At 35.5% G+C, this 17,817-nt stretch overlaps 1 protein-coding gene across 1 annotated transcript in view; it reads left to right on the forward strand.

Moving 5' to 3' along the window:
* Window positions 1–17,817, forward strand: part of WDR72 (WD repeat domain 72) — a gene marked incomplete at both ends in the record, with an annotated part of 93,622 nt that overhangs the window by 20,662 nt on the left and 55,143 nt on the right. Inside the window, one exon of the mRNA XM_082291033.1 lies at window positions 6,762–6,964. Within this exon, the coding sequence (XP_082147159.1) occupies window positions 6,762–6,964 (203 nt within the window). The remainder of the gene's footprint in view (window positions 1–6,761; window positions 6,965–17,817) is intronic.

Genomic DNA, 17,817 nt, shown 5'->3' on the forward strand with positions numbered 1-17,817 from the left:
CACAGAAGGCGAATGTTCAGCTTTGAGTCCATCCTTTAAGGCATGAAGTTTTTCTGGAACACTTGTTTCATGACTTTAACAAGAATGATAAATGGCTGGAGACACTTCTGCTGAGAACGAAAAAATCATGCCACTTTAAGGTAGCTGTCAAGCATAGAAAATTTTACCTCAAGCATTTAAAAGCTACACAGGTATCATTAAAAGAAACCAGGCTTTTAATGAGGTTGGTAGCCCTCATAAAATATGCAGTGTCTAACATTAGTCAAATCCATCTGTATGATCATTAAAAAAATCTTTACGAAAAATAGAGAAGAGCTCAGATATACACTGAAAGTATTTCTTGTTGTGTTAATGCCACATTGATAAATTGAAATGTTACATGAAACCTCTGCTGTTTCAGAACCATGCCTGCAATGGATGAAATGAAATTACTCTGCTGATAGTGATGTTATGGATCAAGTCTTTGATCATATTGATGGTCAAACATGCTGGAAAATTTTCAAACACTGTTTTGAGAAAAATTTTATGTAGTTATATATGCTCCAATATTTTTATAATTGGTGCCAACAATGAGCCTTCTAAATCTGTGGTAAACAGAAAGTATCACATGAGTTGAAGATTTTGTGAGGAGTGGGGTTTGGGTTGTCTGGTTGGCTTTTCTTTTTTCCTGAGTAAACCTTTATTTAATATGTCTTACAACTTTTCTCATCCCACCCAGAAATCAGGGATTAAACTGTTTAGAAGTCTGAGGTTTAGATTTCATCGGGTGGCTGTGGGGAAATAAGTTGTATAGTTTTAATGAAACTTAGAGCTCTATCAAAGTAAATTTGGTCATTACTAAGATTTATGCTTAGATAATTGTAGAACCAACAATAATTATGATTTTGTGACCTTTTTGTCCTTGTAAAATTTAGTGATTTACAGTCTCTTTTGATATCTTTTTCATTTTCCCTGTCTCTTTATTGGTATCTTTTTCTCTTTAGGTCATTGGTCAGAATTAGATCTGAGTGGGTGAATGTGGCCTAACTGATAAATCCTGTGGTTGTGTTTCATCTGCTGGAGGCCATGGTGTAGGGTCACAGTCATAGCAGTACTACATTGTTGTTTCTTTCTTAATGAATTTTGCCTAGCCTAAAAATCTGCTAATCTCCAAATAAGATTTAAACATGGATATATATGCCTTGTGGAACTTAGCACTTGGATTTGGGCGTATTTTTGTTTTAATTTGTCAGTCTTAAGTTAAAACTTGGCTAATGTTTTGCCTCTTTTTTTATTGCTTCTTATATTTTATGTGTGTAAGCCTCAGGTCAGTCTGTAGCTTGTAGTCGAATATTTCATAGCTCTCTAAATTTGAGTCATCATTCAGCAAATACTTATTGATGTAGAATAATAAAGGGTAGTGTAGCTTGGGAAAGTCTGTCTCAGAGTAAAGAAAAAAAAGTGTAATCTTTTCCCCAATTTGCAGAAACTGAGGATACCTGACTTGTCAGTATGTGAGAGTGTATCTTTAGATTCATATGTATGCATACACACGTACATTTTTGTACTTTATGTATACTTGGAACATGTATGGAATTTAGCTGTATGTGTCTGTTCCCTCCAGTTGATAATTGATCTTCGTTCTTATTAATAAATAATATTTTATATGTATAAATATAAACATATATATATGAAGTGTACTGAAAACTGATTGCTATGATCCAGTGCAGTCAGAAGAGTGCGTGCCAGGGAGGGGTTTCATTCCAGACACTGAGGGGCAGATTCTCATTCCATTTTACAGATTGTGACCAAGGAGTAGATGGAAACTACGTGCCTGTCTTCCGAGTTCAGAGCTGGTAATTTCTTCCATTCAGCCCAGTTTAGCACATTTACTGTGTCTTAACAGTTCATGTTACAGGATTATTGTCCTTTACTGTTTGGAATAGTTTAGATGGAGTCAGGGAGAGAACAGGGGAGTTTCCATGTCCTTTCTTTTGGGGTCTTATGCCTGCATCAGAAATCCTGAGGTTAAGAACTGGCTGCATTGGGGAATTGTTCTTTTTACCCACATATGTAAAACAGCATTGTAAATTAGATTTCAGTAGTATTTAGTGTTGTTCTTCATTGCTTTCTTCAGCTGAAGGATATTGACAGTAGTTTGCTAAGGCTCTTCTGAAAGTGTATTCTGAAGAATGTCAATAACGCACAGAGCTGGACGTGACAGAAATCTTCCAAATGCAAAAATCAGTAAGGAGGGTCTGCAAAGATGCATCACAGGGCATCTCCATTTTTAATCTCTTCCTACAAGTAAAATACCTTTAAAAATATTATTAGATTATTTTAATAGGCTGGGTTTTGTGTAATCTACCCCATTTCTATTTGCTAGATGGCATTTACTTTTGTCTTGGTATTAGTTGGAATATGTATTCTTAAGGCAATGTTTGTTCCCTCTGTTTTGGGCCAGTTGATGTTGGAGTGGTAGCACTAGCAATAAGGAGAAATATTTCAAGCAAAGTGCTTGACAGCTGTCTTGGAGCAAGAATTGTAGAATTGTAAAATTCAAGCATTTTTGTAGCAAGGAATATAAAATTTCTGTATGCCTCACTCTATCAGCATAGAAGAAAGCATGTTGGGAGGGTTTTTTTCAGATGAAGTAGGTATTTTTGGAAAGGAAGATCTTAACAGAAAAACAACCAACTAATGTTACAGATGGTACTTATGCTGAAAGGTAAGTTTTCTGTTTTGACTACTTGTAAAGAAAAGGATTTGTTCTCGACCACATGCTGTTTTTTAATAAAATCAATTCTGAAATAACTCCTCATTCACAGAGCACTGTTATGCTGTAAGAGTCATCTGAGTTACTAGGTCACAGCAGCACTGCAATATTGAGGATTTTTGATACTTTAGCTGTGACAGCGAACAGAAAGCACTGGAGCCTGATGATATGACAGGTCATGTGATGGCAGCAAATGCCTCGTCTTGAGACAGGAAAATATGCATGACCTCTCCAGTAAAAATGCAGCATTCAGTACAAGCAGAACCCAGAGAACTGTGTGGGCAGCACTAACACCAAGAGACACAATTTGTAGTACTTGGTCCACAGGAAGAATAAGATGTTGTAACAGTCTCTAGCCAGTCGCATCTCGTGGTCTAGAGCTGCCCAGGAGAGTGAAATACTCCACTCTTGTCTGTTCCTGAGACTTGGTTGCCATGGTCACAGCTTTAGAGAGATAAAGACTTTCTTTTCCTGTGTTTTGTACGTGTAGTAGGGGGTCATAGCGGTGGTGTTGCTGCCATGTAGACACCCCTATGTCTTCCTGTTCATCTGTCGTTATTTTGTGCTCCTCAATCAAAATCTTTTGGGCTTATTAGTATTTAAAATATTTCAGATTTGAGAGTGGATTTTATTGCTGTCCTCTTCCCTGTACTCTCATGTACAAGCTTTGTCTTTCCTTACTCTTTATTTTCCTTTAAAATCAGAGGCAGCATATGCCCAACAAATAACAGTTTCTGAACAATAACCACCCCACCCCAGTATTATTTTTAATAGACTGTTTGTGGTGGTCAGAAAGTCTTTGTCATATGTATACAGATTTCTAAATCCTTTCCCCTTATGCTCCCTGTTTGTTTCTCTGAAAGATGTATTCAGGCATCACAGAATACAGTTCTCTTCCTATATTTTGTCTCCCCCAACTATTTGCTCTGTAAATGAGTAATTTGGGCTCTTCAGAAGGGTAAAGTTAAGCATATAATATAAATACTTTGTGGTACTTTCATAATCACACATTTTCCTATGCGCATTTTGCCATTTTATTGCAGCTCCAGCTGTACACAGAAACCTGTACGTACAGATGTTCACATACAGGGAACAAAATTGGGCAGTATATGCATGACAGGATGGGGAGTTTTTAAGAAAATCTTCTGGAAGGTGCTAATTAAAAGGGATTTGAGATAGCTGTTATGAATGATATATAAATGATTTAAAGATGTAACTGAAGTTTTGAAATTGATTTTATGGTGTCATAATGTTCTGTTAGTAAGAAACGAAACTGATTGTCCAGGGTATTTGCTATTCCATGTTTCTGTCTATAAATGTGCTTTAAAAATAAAAATTAAAAAACCCCCAAACCTATTGTAACTTCTCTATGTGAGAAGCCAAGTCCTGTTTCTTGCATAGTGTGAACCCAGAAGGGATTTTTTCAGTTTAAAAGATGTTAATTTTCTCTTCTCCAAACTACTCAAAAAATGGTATGCTTGCGATGGCATCTCCTGACACACTTGGAGTTCGCTAGTAGCAGAAATGTTCAGTAACCTAACAACCTGTTTGGTGGTTTCTCACATTGCATCTGGTTAGTCTATAATATCTAGAAGCATATCTGTCATCTATTTAAAATAAAATGGTGTGCGTTAAATATGTAAAATATAAATTCATTTTCATGTACATTGAGAATACCTGTATATTCCATTCAGGCTGTTTCCTTGCAAGCTTAAGTTCTGCTGTCACATTTTCTGTATTTTTTACCACTTCTGGTACGTTTCTTTTTCTGTCAACTCAGATTTTTTTTTTTTTCTTCAACCAGAAGTTGAAAAATTGGCTCTGAAGTTGCCAGAGAATAGCTCTGATATATGAAAAGTAACCCAAGTCTGTAGTATGATAGCCTTAACTAAATTATATTCTATTATAAATCCAGTAGATTATCCCACAGAATGGTCTGACTCTGAGGCTGATGGTGAGGCACTCATATGCATCTGGAGCTAACAAGGTCTGTTTGCAAGTTCTGTCTTATACCAAAGACTATGCGTAATCAGGTCTTTGAAATTTAGTACCGTGCCCCCAAAAGTCTTGGATTTATTAAAAATTTATTGTAATTCCTCCTTAAAAGGAACATGATACCTGTTAATTTCACAAGGATGTTATGGTAGTCTTTCTGAAGCACTTGAGGAATCTGGCAGTGAGTTGCACTGACATAAGTGTTACAGAAAACAGGGTTGGATATAGGAATGTGTGCATACAAATATTCAGTGTAGTGGACTTGCCACAGAAGTTGTAGAGAAAGCTTAGTCCCCCCTGTTTAACAGTAGGAAGAGCAATGATTTCTTTGGTGAATTTTGTTCATATTTTGCTCTGAATAATCCAGATAGTTCTGTGGGGAAACAAGGCATATTTACAGCTTGAAAGGCTGCTTTACATCTATAAAAGAGGCCAAAATAACATTAGCTGAGTGACTGTATTATTTCCAAACTTCTTCACTTTGCAAAAACTGTAGCATTTTTAAGAATGTTTGCTCATGTCCAGTGTGAACTGTATAATCATCCCTTGTAGGCATCTGTGAAACAGTGCTTTTGTGTTCTGGAAATACTGAAATGTGTCAGTGCTGGGAGCTTTGTAGACAGTCTAACTGTGAAGACCTTTTGGGCAACTTATTTTCCTTTCAGTAGCCATCCTGTTCTGTAATGGTCCCTTGTACTGGCTGCAAGTCCTGAGGAAGAATTAAGAAAATGGCACATTAAAAACGATTTAGAGGCTTAGCCTTATTTCTTTCAGTGTAATATTACAGTAATCTGAGCTGTTCAACTGATTTTTATAGGGGAAAAAGAATCAGTTGCCATATTTTCTTCTGCTCTGAATTCAAAGACTTTGTCATGTGAGTAGTAGAGGTGATACTGCAGTGAACAGAAATGGATGCGTTTCAGAGAAATAATTTCAGATAAAGAGATTTTATACACACGTATACACACAAACACTTATTGTATGAGATCCCTCAATCCCAGTCCAATATTTTTAGCAGGTGTTACTGATAGAACTTCAATGTTACACATTTTTTTCTTGTAGCAGTGAAAGGGAAAATTCATGTTGTATTACTTGAGGGTAGAAAGAATTCAGACTTAGGGGGAAAAAATTTCATGTTATAGCTGATATTTAATACTTGAAAAATCCTTCAGATGTATTTTACCTCTGATATTTATAGGAAACATGCTACTTCAGCAATTTCTTTTAATTTATAGGAAATGTGTAGTATATAATAGTAGCTCATCTCAAATACATTTAAGGTCAGTTTATATATCTTTAATGTTAGTTATATTTAAATAGTATTACTAAAATTATTACTAAATAAAATTTTCACTAAAATAATATAACTGGGTATAGCAGCCAGGGGATTTAGATTCCAGAGAGCCACACAAGCGAGGAAATAGTCTGAAACATAATATTCATATCCCTAATGACTAAGATACGTCTATATCAGGTGTTTGCAAGCTACCTTTACATCTGACAATTTTTAGGAATGGAATGAAAAAAATTAAGCTTTCCCTTGCTATTTGTAATCCAGAACACTAGAGGACAGCACTAAAATATTACATAAATGTGTTGTTGTTTACACTGTTAATGATACAGATGCTCTGGGAGGGCTTTGTAAGGAGGAAACCAATTGCTATTTTGAACAGTTAGGGTAAGTGATATTTTTTGTGAATATTCTTGGCTCCCTTTGAAAACTGCGTCTTACTCCACATGTATAAAATATCTGGAGTTTCTTGTGGTCTGAAACAAAGTTATTTGTTGCAGTGATTTCTTTAGCAATTAAGCTTTTTAAATTAAATTTAATTTTTTTAATTGTAAAAATATAAAAATGTAAATAATGTAAAAAAAGTTATTTGCCTCATCTGTAAATATTTTCTGTTTTATTTACTCACATGAAATGTACTATGTTAATACTATGATAGCTGCACAAGATGTAATAGTATAGCTCCTTGAAAAAGTTACAACTCCTGTTGTGTTTCTCTAGGCACGTTGGAACGACATGAAACCGGTGAAACAGCACGAGCAATTCTTACTGCCATCGAAGATTCAGAATTCCTAGGGGCAGATGCTCTGCTTCCTGTATCTCAAGAGTCAAAACAAAACAAGAATTCAGGATACAAACAGTCCAGCTTGTATAAGCATGGCATGGGCCCTTATCCTGCTCATACAGAAAAATCTTCAGATAAGGTAAGAGTGAAGAGTAGACTGTAACTCAAGAGCAGTGGGTTGTGATCCAAATTCTTTACCCTTTCACCTACTGATGTGTAAGTGGGATGGTAGCTTGGTTTTAAGTTTATAAAGGTTTCTTCTGGCTGGCTCAGTTTTTATGCCTTCAACCCCATTTCATGGACGAATGGGGAAAGCAGGCAGAGGGCCTTATGTAAGGTCATCAGTAGATAATCTCAAAAGGATTTTCTCAGACTTATTACCTGTAGTTAGACCCTCTTTCCTCGTGCCTCTAGCTTATGAGTGCACCTGTTAGTAGTACCCTCAGAACAAATGAATACACCTTACACCAATTCAAATGTGTATGTCTTGAGAACAAGCACACCATGATCCAATGACATTGGTCTCTCACTGCTTTTCTGATGAGGCCACAGATTCCTCTTGTCATTCAGTGGTAGTTTTGGGCATGTGTTTTCTGTTAGCATCATCTCAGAATAGACTGCAAGTGCCTTTTGTTTTTACTAGTGTGATTAAATTTGGTACCTTATTGGTTAAAAAGAAGATGGTAATGCTCCTGGGAGGTACTGGGCTGCAAATAGGTATGACCATCTTCAGGAAAGATTTGGCCAGGGAGAGATTTGTATTTAGCTTTATCTAGAAATATTTTTCTACAGAGATCATTAAACCAAATAATTGTGACTGATGGAGAAGATGTGCTCTTTCTTTTTGTTTCTGATAAGTAATAGAAGGAAATAATATGCTTAGAGTTAATGTGCCATTAAAACGGAGAAAATGAGTACACAGGCACCAAATCATGAGAAGTAAGGTTGAAAATGTAATAGTCTCTCTCTTTTCTTGTGGCCTAGAGATATCTATACTTTTATCAGGTATTTGTAGGTATTTAAAAAGTCTATTTTCTATTTGTAAAACTGATTATTAAAACTGTCTAATTTAATATGATCTCAAATTCAATGAGATGGGTATTGCCTTTTTCATGTAGGAAAAAAAAATGGTGCAAACCTGTTTTCTTACACCATGTTTGTTCATCAGGAGGTAATATATTCACTAAACTCTTCATCAGAGTGTATCTTAAGGGCTCTCATGTTGTTTGTTCTTGCTTACCAGTTTTTAATTAATGGGGTTTGGGAATTCTGTTCTCTGCAATAAACAGAGGAAGTCATGTCTGCTGTTCCTCAACCCTCAATGTACGTAGAAGGTATTTTACCACAAGTATTGAGAATGAAAAATGCTTCCCCTCAACTAAAACGTGGAAACAGCCTTCAGAATGGTGTCTGGCCTTTTTTCTGGCTTTATTAATTATAGGAAATGAAGTACCAGGTATTTCAAAACTGTCTGATAAAATATAGCGTGATCCAAGTCCTCACTCTTGAATTTTATGGTATTTTCTTCATTGAATCTGCAAATTTACATATAACACTGAGTTTATAATGATTTTCGTTTAACTCTTAAAATTTTTCTTTGACCTTTTACTAACCTTAGTCTGAGTTCTAAAGTTATTTTTGATCCCATTTTCTGAAAAGTCTTATTAGAGCGTAATCCTGCTGAGCATGTTGTGGGGCAGATGGTGCACTAGTTGGCCATTGACACAGAATCTGATCTCCCTGTTAGTTTGTTAAATGGAATAGTTTCTTCTTGCCTTTTTAAATAGGAACAAAAGAAAAAAAGTTTTGATAGTTGTTTGGTGAGTAGTTTTAGGTATGTCTATTAAATTGAAAATTCCATGGATTTAACAAGGTGGGAGGAAGGAAAATGTGCTGATTATGACATATGGGAAGAGAGTTTTTTGTAAACTTTCAAGTGCAGAGTTTAACATGCTTTGGGAATTTCATGATCTTAAATTTGGAGAAATATCACAACAGAAAATGGTGGAATTGTAATGATTTGTAGTGCCTTTCTTCGATCTGATGCACATCTTGCCTGCTCTGATTTCTCAAAATAATATTCTGTTTTCTTGTTTAAATATTGTTCATGGATTATCTTGTTCAAATGCAAACTTACTAAGAATACTGTTGATGTCTCTTAAGACTTCTGTTGAAATTTTTTTTTTAGTTTCACGATCTTTGTCATTACAAACCTGTTAGGTTTGTTTAAATTCATAATAAATGAAGTTCTGTACTTGGGAAAGCACTCTTCATTCATCAAACATATGTCATCCAGTACATTCAGAGTTTCTTCCCAATTGCATCTGCTTTAGAGAGGATTCTGTGGATTGGTGTGGGAGATGCTGGAGGCTAAATGTATATAGTGTAGGTGAACCTGGGGAAAACACAGCAGTGGAGGTCCCCTTAATGCTATTGCAGAAGCCCAGGGCTGGCTACACAAAAGGAGTGTGGAACTGCAGCTTTTTTAGCACTGTTCTGTTATTGCTGAAATGAGGGCTTGCTTTTAAGTCTGCTGTTTTTCTTAAGTTTTGTGCAGGAAACTGTTCTTAGGTTTTTCAAAAAGTGCACTCTTGACTCTTTTGCATCACTGTGTTTTAGCATCTTGAAATATTCTGGAAATTGAGATCCCATGTAGTTAGTGAGAGGATTGTGGGTATCAGACTTCAGCACTCCATACCCTATTAATTAAAGCATATAATTACTATGCACATGAAACTATCACAAAACTTTCGGATTATCAGAGGGTTTTAATATAGAATGATATTTCATTACCAATTTCCTTCTTTGGCAAATTGTGTATTAGAAATTTAACAACATACTGAATTGTTAATAACTTTTCTATCAAAAAACCCCACCATCATCAATTTTAGCATATATTAATGAGCTCAATTTCAGAAGACTTATGTGACAGGAAAAATGAGTGGGTAGGTATTCTGTCCTGTAGGTATTGTGAGTGGTCCTTTTGTATGAGTGATCCACATGAAGATTACAAGTAAGATTAAGCATTTATTCTTACTATTATTACTTTTTTTTTTACCATTCATATTATATTTAAGATGAAAGAACATTTTCAAAATAATGGTCTCTCTTTCCTCCATCCTAAGAAAGAGATAAATATCCTGACACAGTAGTCCAGCTTCAAAGGCTTTCTTTCAAAACGTTTGCCATCATGTAAATCACAGATACAAAAGCAGAATGTTTTGATTTCATGGTGTTTTGACCATTTTAATTCTTTTATTGTGCTGCACGTGCCGGTGGGAGTACCAATAACAGATGACTGTGACAAATGCAGTTAACACAAGATCCATATTAATGTTGTAAAATCCCCTTGATATGTTTAAACAGATTTTAATTATTTTTAATGTCAAAAGACCCAAAATATATAGCTTAATAGTTCTTCAAGAAAGCTTTACTTAATATGTGAATGTAAAACCCTCTCATAAAAATGAAACTTTTATATCGGCCTTAGTCATTGACATAGGGTATTCATCAAGTCAGCAATTTGTGTGGCAAAGTGCCATTTGAATAGTGTATTGTTAGAATACTTATGGTCCACTTGACAAGGGCTCTTGCTGTAAATAGTGCAATTTGACTCCAGCTGTTAAAGAGTGGCTTTGACAGCAGCCAAATAGAATGGAGATGCTTTACTGCACCGCAGAAAAATCAATATTGGGTTCTTGTTCATAGTAACCTGTTTTCTCTTTTTTTTTTCAGATTTATACAAGACTATCTAGAGTTCATTTGCGAAAGTTTAAATATTATTTTGAAAGTGAGGCTGTTTTATCTTCAGATTAATGTTGGTGGTGAATGATGCTTGTGTTCAGTTAAAAAGAAAAAGACAGTGCTTTGTGGATTAGATAAAAATGTGATGATGCACCATTATTTCAACTCTGTTTATAGGGATGGATGTTAGGATGTGGTTGCATAAGTTGTGTAACTAATGACAAAAAAATGTTCTTTCCTTCCTCTTTGTGTTTGTTTTCTTTTTGCAGTGCCACTGTAGTATCCATGTCGATTTTCTAAGTATAGGGTTTTTTTAAAGCAGGTTTCTTTGTTGTTCTCCCTGCTACAACCCCCACAGATGTTGACAATCTGTAGTGCCATTGTAGATTTTCCTGAAGCATGGTCTTGCTAGTGCTGAACAGTTTTCCAGCAGTATTCAGTGACACAAGGTTGCTATGATACCTGGCCAGTAGCAATAGGTATTGAATCACTGGTCTTAATTACAATAGAATCCACACTAGACTGTGCTCATGGTGTTTATATGGAACTAGCTCTCATTATACCTTTAAGTCATAGTTCTATTTGAAAATTGGAGCTGTGTGAAAAACTGGTTTTAAAAAAAAAATTGAAATGTTTCAGTGCGTCATCTGAAGATTTCATTGATGCACATAAAAAGCTGGATGTGTCTGGGAATTGTTTTCCTGATGTTCCAGAAATGGTTCATGTTGGAAAGTTTCCTACCTTTTCAGCTTCTGTCTTTTGGCTATAAATCTGTGTTTTTCATGCACTAATATTTCTAGTGATTTCAGTAATGTAATCAGAATGGTCTGGGTAAAAACACTGGAGGGAAGAGCAGCTTATAAAATCTGTGCAATAGCTGCTAAACCTTGAAATATTAAATTACACTACTGAAAATCTAGATCAGGAAAGGACATTTTTACTGTGTGTATATGACAAGGCAAAGATGGGGGAGAGAAATGGATACATTTATATGTGAACTTTTAAAAGTATATGTATTTTTGATATATTAGCTTAGCAATTTCTGAAAATACCTTGTGTTAGGAGTTCTAAAAAGCTTGATATTCACTTACATAATAGCATGTATATTCTGCTCTGAACAAAAATACGTAAAGGCAAGAATGTCCAGAAGTTATAAATGATAGAAGTATCTACTTTGTTGCTTCAAAGAATAAGTAAAACACAAATGAAGACTGTAGGGCAATAGCAGCTATTTGTTTTAGTATAGCAAAGGAAGCAATTTGAAAACAAAATTGTTATTGGAAGATTTGAAAATCACTGCTAGTTAAATCTTACTGATGGAAAAATTGCCAGAAAAATAGAAATCATATACAAGCACAAATACCAAATAATACTTAGCAAATAGGTAATCAGGAGTGATACCATTAACAGTGGTGTCACAGACATGAATTCCTTTAATTTCTTTCCTTTTATAATATCTAGAGCCTTACTATGGTGAATTACATATCTTGATGATTTTTCTGAAGTGGATTATTAAGCACAAAGCAAAATGAAAGCAGTAGAATATTTGTCATTAAAGTTGGTAACATCACATTGCTGCTGCAAGGGTATTTCTTTTTTTTGTTCTGGGACTAATGTTCAGTAGCTATATTTAGTAGTTTATTAAGTAAGTGTAACAGGAAAATGAGTGAAGAAAAAAGGACTCAATATATACAGATTTTTTTTCTCTGTAATTCAGTTGCAAAGCCTTTTAGTACTACATTTCCTGTGAAATTTCACAATTAAGTATTTTATCAAGGGACCAAGGTAGCAACATAACTACAGTGAAGTAATAACTTTGGAGTTATGAGATTAAATTTGTACCAGTTAAAAAGAATTATGATCCTGAGGGATATTGATAGCTTTGACCACATGCCATCTTTGATGGAAGTTACTGTAGTTTTTGAATTTCCCCACCAAGTCAAGAGTGTTGATTTGTGTTTTCTCTGTTGACTGCCTCAAAGCAAAATTAAACCAAGAAGTTGCCATTGTGATATTGTGGCACATTTTAATCTTGCAGATGTGGATAGCAATTAACACAGGATGACAGAAATCTGATGTTAAGTCTTAACTATGTATTTCAATGCTTCTGACACTGGTTCTTTTCTGCTCTGTTACTGTAGGGAAGCTGACTGGCTTAGAACTTTTTTCCCTTCCTAGACAACTAATTGGAAAACATACAGTTTCTGTCTTATGGAAACAGTGTTCATGGTATCGTATTTGCCACATAGGACTGTTTCTTTTAGGTCTAGGTGTGGAGCTGGGCACAATTTGAATTTTCCTATCTTGGATGTTATCTTTACTACTCTGTAGTCTGGAAGGTGTGACTTGTTCTGTAGATAAGCCTAACTGATCTTCCTTCTAAGTGTTCTACCTAATTCTAAAATAAATTACATAATCTTTGTTATAACCTCGTATATTTTCATGTTGTTCAGTGGTGTTCTTTAAATTCTTCACAATTCATGATAGTCGTATGGTGGAATCTTTGCCCTTCTGATAATCATCTTTTCTGTTTTAAACATTAATTCCTTGGCCTCTTACAGTTAATTTAGTATTGTTTCAGTGAAGAAAAATTGTAACAAGAATTGAGTGAATTCAGTGTGAGACCTTTTCCTAGGTTTCCACCTCACACATCCATTAAAATAAAGAAAAAAGTAATTTTTTCAGAAGCACATCATCATCTTACATGCAACTTTAGAAATAGGAATTGCAGCAAACAAACGTTACCCTGCAAAAGAAAGACTTGCTATCTGCTAGCTTCCTTCTGATAGCTCATTGAAACTCTTGTCTCAGTTACACAGCAGAAATAAAATCCTATGTTAACCTTGATTTCAAACAAAACAACAGCAGTGGTTATTTGTATATTAATTCTCAAATGTTTACTTGTTCTAGTGGTCAGATTTGGTTCTTGTAATACTTACAGGAAAGGATGACTCATCCAAGCAGACATCTGAGAATGTTTATTTCCAAATACTGTCCTTTAGGAAGCCTCTGCAGTAAGATTGAACAGCTTGGAAGGAAAGAACAGTTTGAAATCTGTGTGTGCAGAAACTTAGCTGCTCTCCTGATACATTCTAGAATGCTGTAGGATCTGAAGAAAGTCCAGCTTGCCTATTCTTGAATTTTTAAGAATGCCACTTTCTAGGTGCAGAGGATTTTTGGTTTATTCTTTTTCTATAGTAGAAAGTCACTTGCTTGTGAATTGTTCTGCAACTTTTATGAAGATAAATTTTCTGGGTGGGACTCTTATAATTCAAGATGGGAAATGCACTGTCAGAACAGCCCAGAGAAAATACGTTGTTTCATTTGAAGTCAGCACTCAGACATGTATTGCTAACTTAATTTCTATTTACATCAGTCCTTCTTAGGATAAAGCAATATTCTCAAGCTCCTGAAAGGTCCTGTTGGCAGTATCTCTGTGTTCAGCATTATGTCTCACAGGTATTTGGATCTTCATTCATCCAGTAAATTGTTCAGTATGATAATTCCTAAATCCTGAGCCAGCAGTCTGTGGCTTTGGATTGCTGTGGCATTACTTGTCCAGTTGATGATCAAGGAAACTTTGGAGATGTTCCATCTTTTCTTCTAAAGTGCTGAGTGAGAATGAAAATTTTTCACTACCACCCATCTCTGAGCTGCAAATATTTCTAAAGATATGGTTAGGAAATTTACTTTTACATTCAAAATAAGTTAATATATTAAGATGTAGGTAGAGTCTTTGAATATCGAGTGTGTAAATAATACTTAATTTAAAAACCATCTTATTCCTTCTATCTACTTTTCATGGCACAGAGACTGTCCATATCAGAAATGGATCTTAGTTTGGGATGAGTGGATCTACAGTTCACTTTTATATTCTTTCTATGATAAAATTATTAGACAAGGTTGTCAAAAGTATTGTTTAGAATTGCCTTTCATATAGTGTGCCCAGACAGGCATATGAATTCTAGAACAAAGCAGAAGTTGTCTGTAAAAAATAGTCTGTACATTTCTTCAAGTATTTTTCTGAAAAATAAAGTGTATACTTGTTTTCCTGGTGTTGAGAACCTATGAAGAATATTCGGTATATTAATTTTACTTGCCCGTTGTTCTTTGATATCTTTTAAAGATTTGTCTCCAGAATCACTTTTACATGTACACTGTAATTAAATCCAGTAGAAAACTCTGTCGAGTGTTTGTTATGGAGAGAGAGCATTAACTTTAAAACAGAATGTGCGAAACATGAAATTTTCATACCAGACCTCTACATTGAGCAATAGATGTGTTAGCAGTTCTTCCCAAACAATTGAAATGTTTGTGCCCAGTAGATCCATCTGGACAACAATCTGCCTGACAGTAGCCTTCCATATGTGATAAAAAGAGGGTTTATTCAGTTGCTTAGACTATTCATCACACAGCTTGAGCCTGAAGACTCCTTGGCTTAATTACTTACATTGTGCCACAGATGCATCAGGAGTGAGGCTGCAGTGGCTGTTCAAAGTGCCATGAAGATGGCAAAGCCTTCCACTGGGATTTAAAAAAAGAAAAAAGAAAGATGACAGTGTTGGGGGGAAAGAGGGTGACTCTGCTTGTGTTGCAATTAAGTTGATAGATAAAGACTGGTGCAAACTCAAAAAATATTGTAGCCTTTTCTTTATGGGAGGTGGATTCTTAGGAGGATCTGGCATCCTCAGTAATATGACCAGAGTTGTCAGGAATACCATAATAAAGGTCATGCAAGGTAAGTTCCAAACAGCTTATTTATATTAGTTCATATGGGAACATTCATCATGAATTGACAAATTTGTTTGGGACTGCATTGTCCAAGTGATGAAGCCTCAGGTCAAGCATAAATTGCATGTGAAAGCAAACTGGGGCACTACTACCGACTCCAGGCTTTTTAAATATAGTCCTTTATATATGAGTACAGAGCTTTAAAACGGGTAAATGAATAAGAAAAAAGTTCTGAATGCCTCTATCAAAGGGATCCTCTGTCCTATGACTAGGTGAAGTGTCTGGAGGTAAGGAAATATGAATGACCTTGGGATAGGGACACCATAAGTGTGTGATACTCACCCTGTGCACGAGGCCAGCATTGCTTTGTAGCAGGTAGGCCCAGCCTCTTTGTGCACTTTGGGGAGACCATGGGTTCTCTTAGTGACAGAAACTCTTCACATGCTCCTTAAATTCGAAGCTCAGGAGGTAGGCAGGGTTAGACAGGGGTGTGATGTGTGGACTGCTGATAGGAGCTAATATTGGATTAGGAAGTGCATGTGGTTTTTATGTGGAGATGAGAGTGTAGCCCATAATTTGCATCCTTTCTTCCTCGGCAGGTTCTTTTAGAGATGGTGTATGTTTAAGTGCTATTTCAATTGTATACTTGCTGCTTGTAACTATTTTTAAATAAATGCATCTTTGCACGTATCCTGGATTGCTCATCCTTTCAACAGAGCAAAAAAATAAGATAGCTGTGTATTTGCAAAAAGGTTATAAGCTGAAGAAAGTAGGTTTGCTGGTGGGTTTTACCTGAAATAAGACATCATTCAATGCTTAGATTATTTTTAACTTATAAATACCTAAATAGGATTGAAAGACCATATTTCTATCTAATTATTAACATTTCTTCAGGCATGAGCCTGAGAATTTGAAGTTTCTTTTTGGGAAGGCTTGGACCTTCATTTCAGATTTCTGTCTTGCATTTCTTAAAGTCCTTGCTTTTTAAATTATTGCATCAAAATTCTAGTCATAAAATACATGAGTGTTCTGTACTCTCCAACTGCCTTAGTACTCTTCCACTGAATGGTGTTTGATCATGTGCTGTATGCTGTACTGTTGTGGGAAAAGGTTATACTAATTTTTCTTCTTGCTCGTCTTTTAATGATCCAAGTAATTAAATTAGGCTTTCTAAATTTGGAAGTGACTTAATACTAATAGGCGTGTAAATTACATCAAATTTTTAGTTTTATATTTAGAAGGCACATCCAAAAAATACAATTTCCTAGTAGATAAAGAGATGTTCTGTTCATGGTGTAGGTTTAAGATGTGCTATTTGAAATCCGAGGTTTTTGTGGAACTTGCTAACAATATTTTATGCTCATAAACCAGTTTGAAGCCCCAAACACAATTTCATTTATCTTTATATTCTAAGCTTTATAGAGTCTACAAAAGTGTCCATCTGTTCAGTCGAGATTGCTTCAAATAGTGAGTGGTCAGAGACTTAGCTGATAAAGGTCAAAGAAGCCTCTTGACCCCGTGATTCTTGCCAAAGCAATTGGAGCGTGGGGACTGATATACAGTTAGATACAGCTTGCTAACGTGATCTCCACTTTAATTGGTAATGATAGCAAGAATACACAGTAAAGTCATTGCTGAAAGAAAACAAAAAGTATCCAATATAGTAATTTATTACCAGTCAGTGGGTTTCACACACTGGGTTGTTTTACCCCTGCAGTGGTCAGAGAAAGCAAAAAGGTACTCTAACACTTAACTGAAAATGGATGCCCTGCTGCTATCAGAGATGCATGGTGGTCAAACGATTGCCTGTGCCATTAGCTTGGTAATGTTTTCTCTATTGTAAACTCAGCTCCCCATGTTCTTCCTGTGCATCAGCTGCAGATTGAAGGCTTTCTCGTTTGTCTTCTATTTGTGCTGCCAATCATCAAGCTGCTGTTCACCAAGCACATTTCAAGGAGGCAATTTTTTTTACTCCTATCGACTACCATCTCTAGCAACTGAGGGCTCAGAGGATTTAGAAATAAATGTAATGCTTTAATTTACACTGTGCCAGCTATTTTGCACATTGTTTATGTATTTGTTTTCTGTGACAATTCTGAGACAATTATAAGTTTCCTATTTTACCAAAACTATGCGTGAGATCCATGTTTTGGGGACACATTTGCAGGTACTTATGCTTCTATTTTCATTAGAAAGGTTGAAGAGAAAATGTCTTTGCGAGTAAAGATAATTTTTAACCGAGTCAGTAGTTAAAAATACACCAAAAATGCAAACCCAAACCCAACAAAAGCTAACACAGATATTCCTTCCCACCATCAAGGATAAAACGTTATGTAGAATAAAATAGAGCTATTGTTAGCAGTATAAGTTACTGTATAAAACCCTTAGGTTTGGTAACCATGCTTCAGTTAACAGTTCTTCAATCTCCACAAAGTATAACAGGAGGGTAAGAGTGGCTAAATAGCTTTTACAAGCAGTTGGGTGATGTAGTTTATTTTTGTGAGCCCAGAGCCAGAC

Source organism: Coloeus monedula (assembly GCF_965178545.1).
Source record: "Coloeus monedula genome assembly, chromosome: 14".
NCBI classification, from domain to species: Eukaryota; Metazoa; Chordata; class Aves; order Passeriformes; family Corvidae; genus Coloeus; species Coloeus monedula.